The sequence below is a fragment of the Halichoerus grypus genome, chromosome 7, assembly GCF_964656455.1.
Source record: "Halichoerus grypus chromosome 7, mHalGry1.hap1.1, whole genome shotgun sequence".
Lineage (NCBI taxonomy): Eukaryota > Metazoa > Chordata > Mammalia > Carnivora > Phocidae > Halichoerus > Halichoerus grypus.
Window position 1 is genome coordinate 38,689,990 of NC_135718.1, and position 13,349 is coordinate 38,703,338.

The window sequence follows — 13,349 nt, forward strand, 5'->3', positions numbered from 1 at the left end:
ATCCTTCAGTGATTACCCCAGCTACAGACGAGAGCCTGCACATCTCTGCCCAGCTTCCCTGCCTTCCCTCTTGACCCTAGATACACAGGACATTCCAGCCATGTGCGTCCAGAACTAGTTAGCAAGGCATCTTCATGCCCTTTGTCTTTGCATATGCCGTTCCCTCCACCTCGGATACCATTCTTTCCTTCTTGGCCTGGCTAAATCCAACTCATTATTTTTGAGGACCTAGATGAGGTGAACCTTCTCCCAGAAGCTCCTAGAAGTCCTGGGGCCTGAGTGAGGCCTTGTTCTCCCCAGTACTGGCCACACAGGCCACCATTTCTCCAATGACATCATAGCCCTTCTTTCTTCACATCTGCCATGTAACTTGGCCCCTTGAGCTATGGACTATTTGGCAGGAACATAGCATAGAAATCTTGAGATGGGCCCTCAGCCCTTCCTGGTACAGCACAGCTCAGCAGGTCAGCTAAGCCCTACCTCTGCTGGAAGTCTTCACAGCAGAAAGGCACCTGGGCGGGCCTTACAGCTGACCGGGCAAACACAGGCCCGGGCCTAGAGGAATGAGACAAGGATGCTCTGGCAGAGAGGGTGCCTTATGCCAAGGTCAGCTGTGGCTGGGCCTGCTCACAGAACCAAGTGGGTTGTAACATTTCCTGGTGGCATCAAAGGAGGAACAACTTGTGTGTTTACTTACCACTCACTGTTTGCAGACTAGAGCTTGATTGCAGGCAGTTGGTGGGCTGATAAGGGAATGTCCCTTTAAAGGAAATTGAGAAAGAGAGCTTCCTTCCTAGTAAGGTTGAACAGTGCAGAAATGGGACTGAGTTCCAGAGGAGGTGACCAGTCTCGTGCCAAGACCGAGGTGCTCAGACCCTCACCCCCCGTGCATTTCCTGTCAGATGAGATCAGGTGGAGGCTGCTCCCTGAAGGGGCATCCTTCTCCCTGAGGTCACAGGGAATCCTTTGGGAATCCCTGGGTGGGAAATGGGATATTTAACCTCACTGTAACCACAGATGGCTTCCTGGGAGGGCAGCCTCCGAAGTGCTACCACAACCTGCACGGACTGCTCCGGGCCGGGATTTGCAGGGTTCACTGACAAACGGGAAGCTGTGAGAGAGATCACTGCTGCACTGCAGACGCTCGGCTTGGCGCCTTCAGGGGTCAGACGAGAGAGCCTAGAGGTGGCGAAGGGGCTGACTGAGGAGTAGGGAGAAATGCGGGATGTGGTGTGGATGGACCTGGGATCTGGTTGGAATTCAGGTCAAAATGGGGAGAGACTGACGGGAGACCCCCAGGCATCCTTGACCTGTGCATCCCACTGGTCAGGAAAATGGAGTGATCCTTACAAAGGGAAGCTGGGGAAGAAGTGGGGGAGATGAGTCCAGCTTGGGGGCATTGTTGAGGCTGAGAGCCCCGGGCAGCCTCTGGTGGTGCTGTGCAGGCTCAGGGCCAAGGGCCAGACGCTGTGTGCCGGGGAGGGGCGAGAGGGCTAGTGCGGTCTGTCAGCCATGACCCCTGTTCCCCGCTGCTCCCAGCCCCCCAGACAGGTCACTGCTGCTAGTTGGAGGTCAGACAAAGCCTTATGTATGGCTGATCCTTGAAGGGAGTCAGTGGTGAAGAGAAGGAAGGCTCAGGATCTGAGATGAAGAAGAGCCGGGGCCTGGAGGGGAGAGAGAGGGGATGACAGTGGATGGGGCAGAGTTCCAGCAGAGGAGGGCGGAGGAAGTGGTGTGGTGAGGCCCAGGGCTGGGGCCTTTCATTTCTCCAGAAACCAGAGCCATGAGTTCTGTGCAGGAAGAAGGCCCCACGCCCTCTTATTGCCACCCCAGCTCGGAAACAAGTTGGCTCCACGTCACCAAAGCACTCGTAGAAAATAGTGTTCTCCCCCTTAGCTTCACAAATGCTACCCAAAAGCCCCTGATCTTCTTGGAAATTTTAAAAACCATCTCCTCCTTCTAACTGATGTCTGTATATCAACCCTGTTTACCTCTATCGAATTTTGTGAGACAGAGCTACGTCCCCCTGGGAGATAAATATGTTATTAAAATGTAGAGGGGAGATTCCCACCTAAAAGTTAGACAGACCTGGGGAATTTTAATTATATTTGCTAAAGTAGCTTTTTTTTTTTTTTTTTTTGTGGTTAGAAATGGGTCATGAAAGAAGACACAATACAAAGCATAAAGTATGGTTTCCCTAAAAAAAGGGCTTGGTCTGTAGTCAAATTACATTGCAACCTCTTCAGCAGTGGCTCTCACACTATAACTTGCATCAGAATCTCCTGGGGGGCTTGTTAAAAATCAGGATTTCTGGACCCACCCCCAGAGTTTCTGATTCAGGAGGTCTGAGGCAGGACCTGAGAATCTGCATTTTTAACGAGGCCCCCAGGGGCTGCAGCTGCTGCTGGCCTGGGGACCACATGGAGAACCCCTGCTCTCCAGGGTTGTAAGGCTTGAGAAATCCTGGCATAAAGAAATCGGCTTACTGTCCCTGTGCCCTCCCAACTCCTCAGACTGGCTTGCCTTTGTGGGCTGCAGGCCCCCCAGAGCAGGTGTCCCTCCAGGGACAAGAGGGAGAACCTTTTCCCCTTCTTGGTGTCCTTCTCTGCTCTTCACTTTAGCTCAGATGCATTTATGGAGTGCCTGCTGGGGGCCTGGATCCTGGAACTGCTCTAGGTACCAGCAGTCTTTGCCTTTTCTTTTCCTGTGCCCCTCCCCACACCTACCTCAAGCCTGCCCTGGGACTAGAAAAAGAAAATGCTGATTCCTACAGTGAAACAAACTCAGTGAAGGAAGGCGCAGTTTTAGCTGAATATGGCTCTTTCCGCAAGGCTGGTTCTAGGGCAGCTGGGCTCCTCCAGGACACTGGGCAGCTGCAGCAGGCCCTCCTTGCTTAGGGCAGTAAGGACAGGCAGCCAGGCTGCCCGGTGAGGGAGCAGGGGTCCAGACAGCGTCTCTCAAGCGCTCATGTGCACGTGGATCCGCGTGGGACGTTGGTAGACACAGGTTTTGATCAGTGGGTCTGAGTGGGGATCGAGTGTGCATTCCCAGCAAGCCCCCATGCGATGCTGGTGCTGCTGGTCCCTGGACCAGACTCAGAGTAGTGAGGTTATACTTGGCTTTCCTGGAGAAAAATTCTATTAATCTCTTAAAATTATAGCAACAACTATCAACCCAGGATTCATTACCCTTTAAAAGCAAACGGCTGCCTTCTTTAGAGCCCGGCAGCTAGGGTTGATTCAAACTCTAGCTGTGTCCTCTTGGGAGAGTCATTTCAGTGTCCTGACCCTTAGTTTCCTCCCTCTGATATGAGGCTGATGATACCTAGCTGCTGGAATTGTTATGAGATTTCTGCGAGCTCATGTATGTAATGCCCGCCCCCCCCAGGTGAGTTCCCTCTAGTATCTCCATTCTGGGTGCTTGGGAGGACTTGAGCCCAAGGAAGGAGCCCAGCTGGGGAGCTGCCTCCTCCGGCACTGTCCCCGCCCACTTGCTGGCTCTCTGGGCGTCCTCTACCCCCATGTGAGCAGGCCTGGAGGAGCTACTGCTGCCCCTCCTTTAACAAATGTTTACTGAGCTCCTGGGGGGTAGGGCCCGAGATGAATCGAAAGTGGCCTTTGGTCCCAGCTCCAAGAAGCTCACAGTCTAATGGGGACCAAGTCGGGGATAGCTTATCGCAACAGCATGTAGGAGCTCCTCCTTAGGAAAGGAATGCTGGGGAAACTTGAGGCAGAAGAGGAAGTAACTCTGGGGGAACAGCATCAGAAAAATGCTTTCCAAGAGAGAAGATGCCCGGGCGCCTGGGTGGCTCAGTTGGTTAAGCGACTGCCTTCGGCTCAGGACATGATCCTGGAGTCCTGGGATCGAGTCCCACATCGGGCTCCCTGCTCAGCGGGGAGTCTGCTTCTCCCTCTGACCCTCCTCCCTCTCATGCTCTCTGTCTCTCATTCTCTCTCTCGCAAATAAAAATAAAATCTTAAAAAAATAAAATAAAAAAAAAGAGAAGATGCTCCAGCTGGATTTTGAAGGATGAGTGGGAGTTTACCATGCTGCTTGGAGGAGGGGAGGGGATGGCATTTTAGGCAGTAAGAATTCTGGTGAGCCAGGGGGATCAGAGTAGAGGCCTGTGTGGGGAAGTGGGGCTGAGGCTACCAAGGCAGGAAGGTGGGCAAGGAGCCTAGCCTTTACCTGGCAGGGGGTGGGGGGAGTAGGACTATGGTGGCCCAAGAGGCTCGGCGTTTTAATGTCAAGAAGAAAGGAGTTGGTTGTCAGATGCACTAGAGAGATCGAGAAAGCTTAGGGCTAACTGTAGGGCCCTTTGGATGCAGCCACTAGGAAGTCACCAGTGCCCTGGAGGAGAGCACTTTTAGGGGGCAAGGGGGACAGGAAGTAAAGAAGAGTAAGTAGGTGAAGATTCTTCCATGAATTGGGTGTGAAGGAAGAAAGGGATGAGTGAATTAGATGAGAAGACCCAGGGGAAGGAAGAGGGTAAAGTGCTGTGCTGCAGACAGGATTTTGAACCTGTCTGCTGGTCCCCCAGAATGCCAGTGCTTAATGCTGCAGACTTTAATATTAACAATGAGTGACAATTAGGGCACTACTTGCTAATGTTTGTTGAACTCTTTTTATGAACTAGGGTTTTCTGTACATTAGGTCAGCCCGGTGAGGCAGGGACAGTCATTGTGCCCATTTCACAGGTGAGAAAACTGAGACACTGTAAGATTAGGGACTTGCCTAAGGCCACGTGGCTGGGAAGCGATGGGGCTGGGCTCTTAGGCCAGGCCCTTAACACCCTGTGCTGAGCAGCACCATCGCAGCTGCCATCTCTCAGGGACTCCCAGCCCCGTCCAGACTTGTGTCCAGACCCCAGCACTTGGGTCAGGGGTTCCAAGACTGCCGGGGTCCAGTCCCCTAGAGGTCTGATGGGGAAAGGACACCCAAGTGCCTGGCAGCCCACTCTGTGTGGACAGTTCCTGATAGTGAGAACCCACAGAACCAGGGCCCAGCTAGCCTGGTCCCCACAGCCCACGCCATAGCGTGCCACTTGGTCCGTGGTTAAACTGAGTCCTGCTGTGGAAAACACACTTGTGGCTGAGGTCACCAGAGAGACCTTCCCCATTGAACCTCCAGCGTTGGGCAATTCAGCTTCCGTGCCACTTCTGAGTAATTCCGGTGACTTATCTCTTCCGAGCCACCTGCTCTGCCTGGAATGAGGCCAGCCCTCCTCAGGGAGCATTGCCCCCCCGCTCCCAACAGCAAAACTGTGAGGTGCAAAATGGAGAAGCTGTTAGAAGGAAAGGGGCAGGGGAAGCAGAGGAGACAAGAGCTCCCCCTCTCCTGGCACAGAGCGAGCAGCCCAGTGCATGTTGACCTTGGCTGTGTGACCTTGAATGAGCCAGATGCTCTCTTTGGGCTGCAGGTTCCTCTTTGTGCAATAACAGATCTTCGAAGTCCCAATATTCCACTTGTCTGTAAGCATGTAGAAATATTTTGCCTCAGGATGACATGCAAATGTTTTCCTCCTAATTCCACGTCTTCCTGAATCTGTGGCTTCCTCTGGGTGCCACCCCACCCCGCGTTCAGTGCCAGCCTTTTGTTTCAAAGTCAAAGAGACCCAGCTGGGTAGACCATGAGCCAAGGGCTATGACTCACTCCCAGTTCCCCACAAGGTCCTTCGGGGTTCGGGACCTCTCTCCGGGGCTCCATGTGGCACGGGGCTATGCGGGGGCTGTCGGGCCTGCAGAGACCAGGGAAGGCCTCTCCTCTCCCAGAAATGCGTCCTTTTCCACACCCGGTGTGACAGTGGAGGGCACAGTGCGGTTTACTCCTCTAGTTTACCACTGGTTTCTGCCCCAGGAGGCTCAGCGGACGAGGGAGGCGGAGGAGGACGGGGCTGCTGGCTGAGGAAGGCGGAGCGATGCTGACAGCTTAGCCGGGGGGCCTGCCTAGCCCTGGCGAGGCAGCAAAATAAGCGTGTGTGGAAAAAAACCCAAAAAACCACCAACAGAAACCCAAGTGCGTGTGTAAAAGCTCCTCCTTCCTGGGGAGGGGCGAGGATAAAGTGCTGAGGAGACCAGCCCGGCCGAGAGGACAAGTCCAGCGTCGTTCTCCAGCCCCGAGGCGCTGAGCACCTTCCCAGCCCCGCAGCCCCTCAATAACCCGCAGGCGGCTGGGTCACCCGACTCTCGGAGGAGAAGGCGAGGCCCATAGAGGTGACCAGCCTCGTGGCTCCTGGACCCACTCCCGGGCAGCGTGGGCTCCTGGGGGTCCCAGGGCGGCAGGTGCAGAGGAGAAGCATTTGCTAGACTGGGGCGGGGGGGATCTGAAGGGGAGTCATAAAGGTGTGTCATGTTCTGCCTCACGTGCCTTTCCCATGTTCAGTCCCTCGGCCTTGCTGCCCTCATGCCTGCTCCCGGGCAGCTCCCCTGGATGAGACAGCCATCTGTCCCCATCAGCCAGGGTCGCTCTGGACAAAACACCAAGCCTCAGTCCTCTGATGCTGCTGGGAAAGGTGTGAGGTGGCTCTGGAACTCCCCCGCCTTCCTGTGACAGTGCTGCGGCCCCAGCCAGCACCTCTCCCCTCCCCTCCCACCCCCTCCCCCACAAGGAGTGAGTGCAAGGAGGGCGCCGGGGCCTGCCCAGGTGAGGGCTGCTGCTTCTGGGAGGGGTTGGCTCTGCTGGTCCCGCCCGGGGAGCTGGGGCATGGGAAGGGGTCCCCTGCCCGGGTGTGTGCACTGTCCCTCTCAGTCAGTGATCGGTGCTGGTGCTGCGGAGCCCCTGGAGTACCTGGAGGCCCCGGCTCGGCGTGGGGCGGTGCGGACACCCCCTCGCCCTCCTGGTGCTGCAGGCTGAGGCAGGGGCTCACACACAGGCTATGTACTTAATCTGCCGTCAGCACTGCTGAGACCAGTCATGGGGCAGCCTGGGCTGGGGAAGGGGCAGCTTTCCTGAGATCAAGGCGGGAGTCGGGGTCCTTGAGGCAAGCCCTCCAGATACACTCACCCCATAGGCTCAGAGGAGAAGAAAGGGGCAGAGAGCATTCCAGGCAGAGGGAACAGAGTGAGGATGTAGGAAAGGCAGTACGGGTGGGAGGCTTGAACTCTGGAGGAGTGGGCGGTGGGAAGGAGACAGGATAACTGCCAGAGAGAGAAACTGAGGCAGAGTGTGTCACATGAGCACTGGCCAGAGTTCCCTAACCTCTGTCCTGTGCCTGGCTTGAGTTAGGGAAGTCTGGGGTACCTCTCTCACTCCCCTTGACCTTTCCCAGGCCCAGCCCACAGTTCCCTCCTCCAGCAAGCCCCTGGGATCGCTGGGACCACTCGGATCTCACTCTTGAGTGCCTGCAAGCTGCATTTTAGCAAGCTCCTGTCCTGGCTTATTTTGCTATCCTGTGTAATGAGCATTTGGAAAACTCTCTCCCTCAGCACCAGGCACAGAGCCAGAGTTAGAAAGTAAATAAGGGATCAACTCAATCAAACCGCTCATCCCCTAAAACTCCAGGAGACTAGCTAGAGTAGCTGCCTAGGAACTAGGGCGCTCTGTGCAGTGGGGGCAGCAAAAGTGTGCTGAATGAATGAAGGCGTGGACGAAAGCAGGCGTGGAGGGGATTGGAGGCACTGTAGACTGTTCTCGAGGGCAGTGGCCAGTTTCCTTCCCAGGGAAGATGCAGTTAGGAGAGCATGGGCATCGGTGCTGGTTTCTGTCCTGGTTCCACCAGGCCAGTCAGCTGCCCCCTCAGAGCGGCTCTGGGTTCGGTTCCTTGCCACCCAGGAGGCCACAGTGTGAAGGGGCTGTGCCGAGGGGGGCAAGGTGAGAGTGAGTGCGAGTGGGGACGCTGTCTCCTGGTCTGCAGGATGGAGAACCTGTTCATCAACCGCTTCATGCACATGTTCCAGTCTTCCTGGAGCGACTTCGCCGATTTTGAGAAAATCTTCGTCAAGATCAGCAACACTATTTCTGGTGAGTGTGCTGACCCCTTTCTTGGGGTCTCTCGTGGAGCTGGAGAGACTTGCCTGGGACTTGGAAAGGGCCGCCCCACCCCTGCTCCAGCATGGCAGCTGGCTCCAGGGGCTGGGCTGCCCTGGCCTCCCCATCAGTCAGGCCCGCACCCCTGCCCCAGCCCCCACAGTTCCCCAGTGACCCTCATGCCCAGAGTTTTCCCCTCCTTGGACATTCAGGGCTAAGCACCCTCCACCTCGCTTCCTCATCAAAAGTCTCAAAAGTATCAGAAATTTGTGTTTACATGAATCGGTCATTTATGATACTTATGAGCAGAGCAAAAGCAGAACTTAGCTTGTTTTTTAAGCATTTACAGAAAAGCGACCTTGGGTTCCCTTGGACTAGGATGTGTTTGGTAGGTGTTGGCTTGCAATAGCATCTTAATTGCCAGGGAAGGCCCAGGAAGGAAAAACAGTAAAGATAAGGAAACAGGAATGATGGATGAAGAATGGGTATTGAAATAAGCACCTGGGGAAAACTCCCTTTGCAAACTCCTCCCCAGGAGGCCCCTCTACTCCTTTCATTCTCCCTCCCTCTCCCCCCTTCTCCCTCCACTCCTTCCTTCTCCCCCCTTCTCCTTCCTTCTCCTTCCTTCTCCCCTTTTCTCCCCTTCTCCCTCCATCTCCTTCCTTCTCCCTCCTTCTCCCACTTCTCCCTTCTCCCTCCATCTCCCTCCTTCTCCCCCTTCTCCCTCCTTCTCTATTCTCTCCCCCCTTCTCCCTCTTTCTCCATCTCCCCTCTTCTCCCCTCCTCTCCCCCGTTCTCCCCATCTCCATCTCCCCCCCTTCTCCCACTTCTCCCCCCTTCTCCCCCTTCCCCCTCCTTCTCTCCCCTTCTACCTCCTTGTCCCTCCTTCTCCCTCCTTCTCCTTCCTTCTCCCGTTCTCCCTCCTTCTCCCCCTTCTTACCCCTTCTCCCTCTTTCACCCCCTTCTCCCTCCCTCTCCCTCCATCTCCTTCCTTCTCCCTCCTTCTCCCCCATCTCCCCCTTCTCCCCCATCTCCCCCTTCTCCCCCATCTCCCTCCTTCTCCTTCCATCTCCCTTCTTCTCCCCTTCTCACCCCTTCTCCCTCCATCTCCTTCCTTCTCCCTCCTTCTCCCCCTTCTCCCCCGCTTTCCCCCTTCTCCCTCCTTCTCCCCCTTCTCCCTCCTTCTGCCTGCTTCTCCCTCCTGCTCTCCCCTTCTCCCTCCTTCTCCCCTCATCTCCCCCATCTCCCTCCTTCTCCCTCCATCTCCTTCCTTCTCCCTCCAACTCCCCCTTCTCCCTCCTTCTCCATCCTTCCCCCTCCTTCTCCCTCCTTCTCTCCCCTTCTCCACCCTTCTCCCTCCATCGCCCTCCTTCTCCCCCTTCTCCCCTTCTCCCTCACTTTCCCTGAATCTCCCCCTTCTTTTCAACCCTTCTCCCTCCTTCTCCCTCCTTCTCCCTCCTTTTCCCTCCTTCTCCTTCCATCTCGCTCCTTTTCCCTCCTTCTCCCCCCTTCTCCCTTCTCCCCCCTTCTCCCTCCTTCTCCCTCCTTCTCCCCCCTTCTCCCCCCTTCTCCCTGCTTCTACCTCCTTGTCCCTCCTTCTCCTTTCATCTCCCCTTCTCCCTCCTTCTCCCCCTTCTCACCCCTCCTCCCTCCATCTCCTTCCTTCTCCCTCCTTTCCTCCTCACCCTCCATCTCCCCCCTTTTCCCTCTGTCTCCTTCCTTCTCCCTCCTTCTCCCCATCTCCCTCCTTCTCCCTCCTTCACCCCCCTTCTCCCTCCTTCACCCCCCTTCTCCCTCCTTCACCCCCCTTCTCCCTCCTTCACCCCCTCTCCCTCCTTCTCCCCCTTTTCCCTCCACCTCCTTCCTTCTCCCTCCTTCTCCCCCCTTCTCCCTCCTTCTCCTCCCTTCTCCCCCTTCTCCCCCTTCTCCCTCCTTTGCCCCCTTCTCCCATTCTCTATCTCCCTACTTCTCCTTCCTTCTCCCTCCTACTCCCCCCTTCTCTCCCTTCTCCCTCCTTCTCCCCCTTCTCCATCTCCCTCCTTCTCCCTCCTTCTCAGTCCTTCTCCCTCCTTCTCACCCCTTCTCCCTCCATCTCCTTCCGTCTCCCTCCTTCTCGCCCATTCTCCCTCCTTCTCCTTCCTTCTCCCCCTTCTCCCTCTTTCTCGCCCCTTCTCCCTCCTTCTCCCTCCTTCTCTATTCTCTCCCCCTTCTCCCTCCTTCTCCCCCCATCTCCCCCCATCTCCCTCCTTCTCCCTCCATCTCCTTCCTTCTCCCTCCAACTCCCCCTTCTCCCTCCTTCTCCATCCTTCCCCCTCCTTCTCCCTCCTTCTCTCCCTTCTCCCTCTTTCTCGCCCCTTCTCCCTCCTTCTCCCTCCTTCTCTATTCTCTCCCCCTTCTCCCTCCTTCTCCCCCCTCCTTCTCCCCATTGTCCCTCCATCTCCTTCCTTCTCCCTCCATCTCCTTCCTTCTCCCTCCTTCTCCCCCTTCACCCTCCTCCTTCCCCCTTCTCCCTTTCTTCCCCCTTCTCTCTCCTTCTCTCTCCTTCTCCCCCTCCTCCCCCTCCCCTCCTTCTCCCCGTATCTCGCCCTTCTCCCTCCATCTCCCTCTTCTCCCTCCTCCTCCCTCTTCTCCTTCCTTCTCCCCCCTTCTCCCTTCTTCTCCCTCCATCTCCCTCTTCTTCCTCCTTCTCCCCCCTTCACACCCCTTCTCCCCCATTCTCCCTTCTTCTCCCTCCTTCTACCTCCTTCTCCCTCAGTCTCCCTCCATCCTGAGTGGAAAGACTGGAGTCCATTTCTCCCCTAGAGGCACAATGATGTACAGCGGATCTCTAGAACATACTCGTCTTGCTTAACTGAAACTTTATGCTCATTGATTAGTAACTCTGCATTTCCCCTCCCGCAGCCCCTGGCAGCCACCATTCCACTCTGGTTTTATGAGTGTGACTGTGTTAAATACCACATGTCAGTGGCATCGTGCAGTATTTGTCTCTCTGTGACTGGCTGGTTTCACTTAGCATGATGTCCTCCACGTTCTCCCGTGTTGGCACATACTGCAGGATGTCCTTCCTTCTATAAGGTGGTTCCCACGCCTTGGCTGTTAGGAACTCTGCTGCAGGGACCACGGCTGTGCCAATATCTCCTCCAGATCCTGATTTAAATTCTTTGGGATAAATACCCAGAAGTGGGATCGCTGGATCATATAGTAGTTCTAGTTTTAATTTTGAGGGAACCCACCCTACTATTTTCCATAGTGGCCACACAATTTGCATTCCCACCAACAGTGCACAAGGGTTCCAGTTTCTCCACATCCCCTCCAATACCCATTGTCTTTTGTTTTTATAATAGCCATCCTGACAGGTGTGAGGCAATATCTCATTATGGTTCTCATTTGCCTTTCCCCGATGATTAGTGACATTGAGCATTTTTTCATATACCTGCTTGCCATTTGTCTGTTCAAGTCCTTTGCCCATTTGTTAATCAGGTTATTAGTGGGTTTTTTTGTTTTGTTTTTTTGTTTTTGCTATTAAGTTGTAGGAGTTCTTTATATATTTTGGAGATGAACCGTTTATCAGATGTTCGGTTTGCAAATGTCTTCTATTCCGTAGGTTGTCTTTTCACTCTGTTGACTGTTCCCTTTGCTGTGCAGAAGCTTTTCAGTTAGATGCAATCCCATTTGTCCATTTTTGGTGGTGTTCTTGAGAAAGGAATTCTTCAGGAACCTTCTGAGCCACCAAGGGCAGCTCAGGGAGGACAGGGTAGTGCCATGACCTGAGCCAGGGGTCAAGCACTAGGGCACAGTCAGCGGAATCCATGGTTGACCAGCTGGCCGGCAAATGCCTGGGAGATAGGACCCAGCAGGGACTCTGGTCCTCAGCCAGGGTCAGGAGGGCTGCAGCCTGGGTTGCCCCACTCAGAGCTCAGACAAGGCCACGATTTTCTCCCCTCTAGAGCGGGTCATGAACCACTGGCAGGAAGACCTCATGTTTGGCTACCAGTTCCTGAATGGCTGCAACCCAGTGTTGATCCAGCGCTGCACGAAGCTGCCCGAGAAGCTCCCTGTGAGCACGGAGATGGTGGAGTGCAGCTTGGAGCGGCAGCTCACCTTGGAGCAGGAGGTCGAGGTAGGAGCTTGTTGTCGGGTGACTTCGGCCATGGCCAGCTCAGATGGCCAGGTCACACTCCATAGGGCGGAAAGCACTTTCTGCTGGCCGGTGCTCACGAGCCCACAGGCCGCTGTCTCTAGGAGCCTCTGCCAGGCTGATGATGAGATCAGCTGCCCTCAGGGAAGTGGTCTCTTCCTTTCCCTGGGCATTTATGGAAAATGTCTTGTCCAGTGGAGAAAGAGGTTTTGAGGGTGAGATTCCTCAGTGCTCAGAGGTGGGAGCATATCTGTATTTTCAATATCAATACCACTAATTGAAAGAGCTCCCTCTCAGTAGGGTCTAGTTGTGGGCCAGACTTTGTGAGAGATGCTTTACATACACGGCTGTCAGATTATCACCAACCTTGCAAAGGTAAGGAAAATGGAGAAAGAAGCAAGCCTTGTAGCAGCACAGGAAAAATGGGAGAAAATGGATGGAATTTTTAACTTTCTAATTAGAAATGTTGGTGTCTTCTGCTTCTGTCCTCACCCTCCTCCCAGCCCTCCTCTGGCTCACCTGCAGGGATTTGAGGGCCGGGGATGGCCCTTGCTCTCCAGTCGGTTGGCCTCTTCCACCAGAGCCAGGACAACGGGGGCCCCTACCCCTTGCCCCCCAGGTGTCTAGGTGGCCTTCTGTTTCTGGTCACCCTGTCTTGTTTGCTCAGCTTGCCTTGGGGCCCCAGCTAGAGTCTGTGCCACCTGTGGACAGCCCTCCCAGCCCCCACCTCCTGCCCACCTGACTCTAGAGGGCCGCCTGCCCAGCTGACCGTCCCCTGCCCCAGGGCACACGGTCCCAACCCCTTCACCCTGGACCTGCCTGGGCCCCAGGACACTACCTGGTCACATGGACAGCTGACGAGGACAACGCAGACCCCCGCCCCCGACACATACTCACACATGTGTGCACACACAGCAGCATTCCTTTGTAGATTTTATTTCTGGGCAGATTAACGTTGATTCAGTGGCTGTAGGTTCCACACTTCAAGTCAGAGAATCATCCAACCTTGAAAGCCACAGAATCCTAGGATGGGAAGGGACTGCAAAGCTCTCTGGTAGGGGGACAGCTTCTGCTTGGGAGTCCTTGCAACCTCCAGGGCCTGGGCTTGTGGCTGTCTTTGTCACAATGGCCACCTTTCCTCTGAGTGATGGTCTAGAGGCTCAGCCGTGGTTTTGGTCACGAAGCAATAATCTAATAGCTATCACTGACTAGAGTCTTACACACGCCTCCCGTCTCTTACACGCAC

General features: G+C 55.2%; 1 protein-coding gene across 1 annotated transcript in view; it reads left to right on the plus strand.

The window, feature by feature from the left end:
- Window positions 1–13,349, plus strand: part of ALOX5 (arachidonate 5-lipoxygenase) — a 73,902-nt gene that overhangs the window by 32,375 nt on the left and 28,178 nt on the right. The window contains exons 5-6 of the mRNA XM_078077432.1: window positions 7,853–7,959; window positions 11,913–12,085. Coding sequence (XP_077933558.1) covers window positions 7,853–7,959; window positions 11,913–12,085 — 280 coding nt within the window. The remainder of the gene's footprint in view (window positions 1–7,852; window positions 7,960–11,912; window positions 12,086–13,349) is intronic.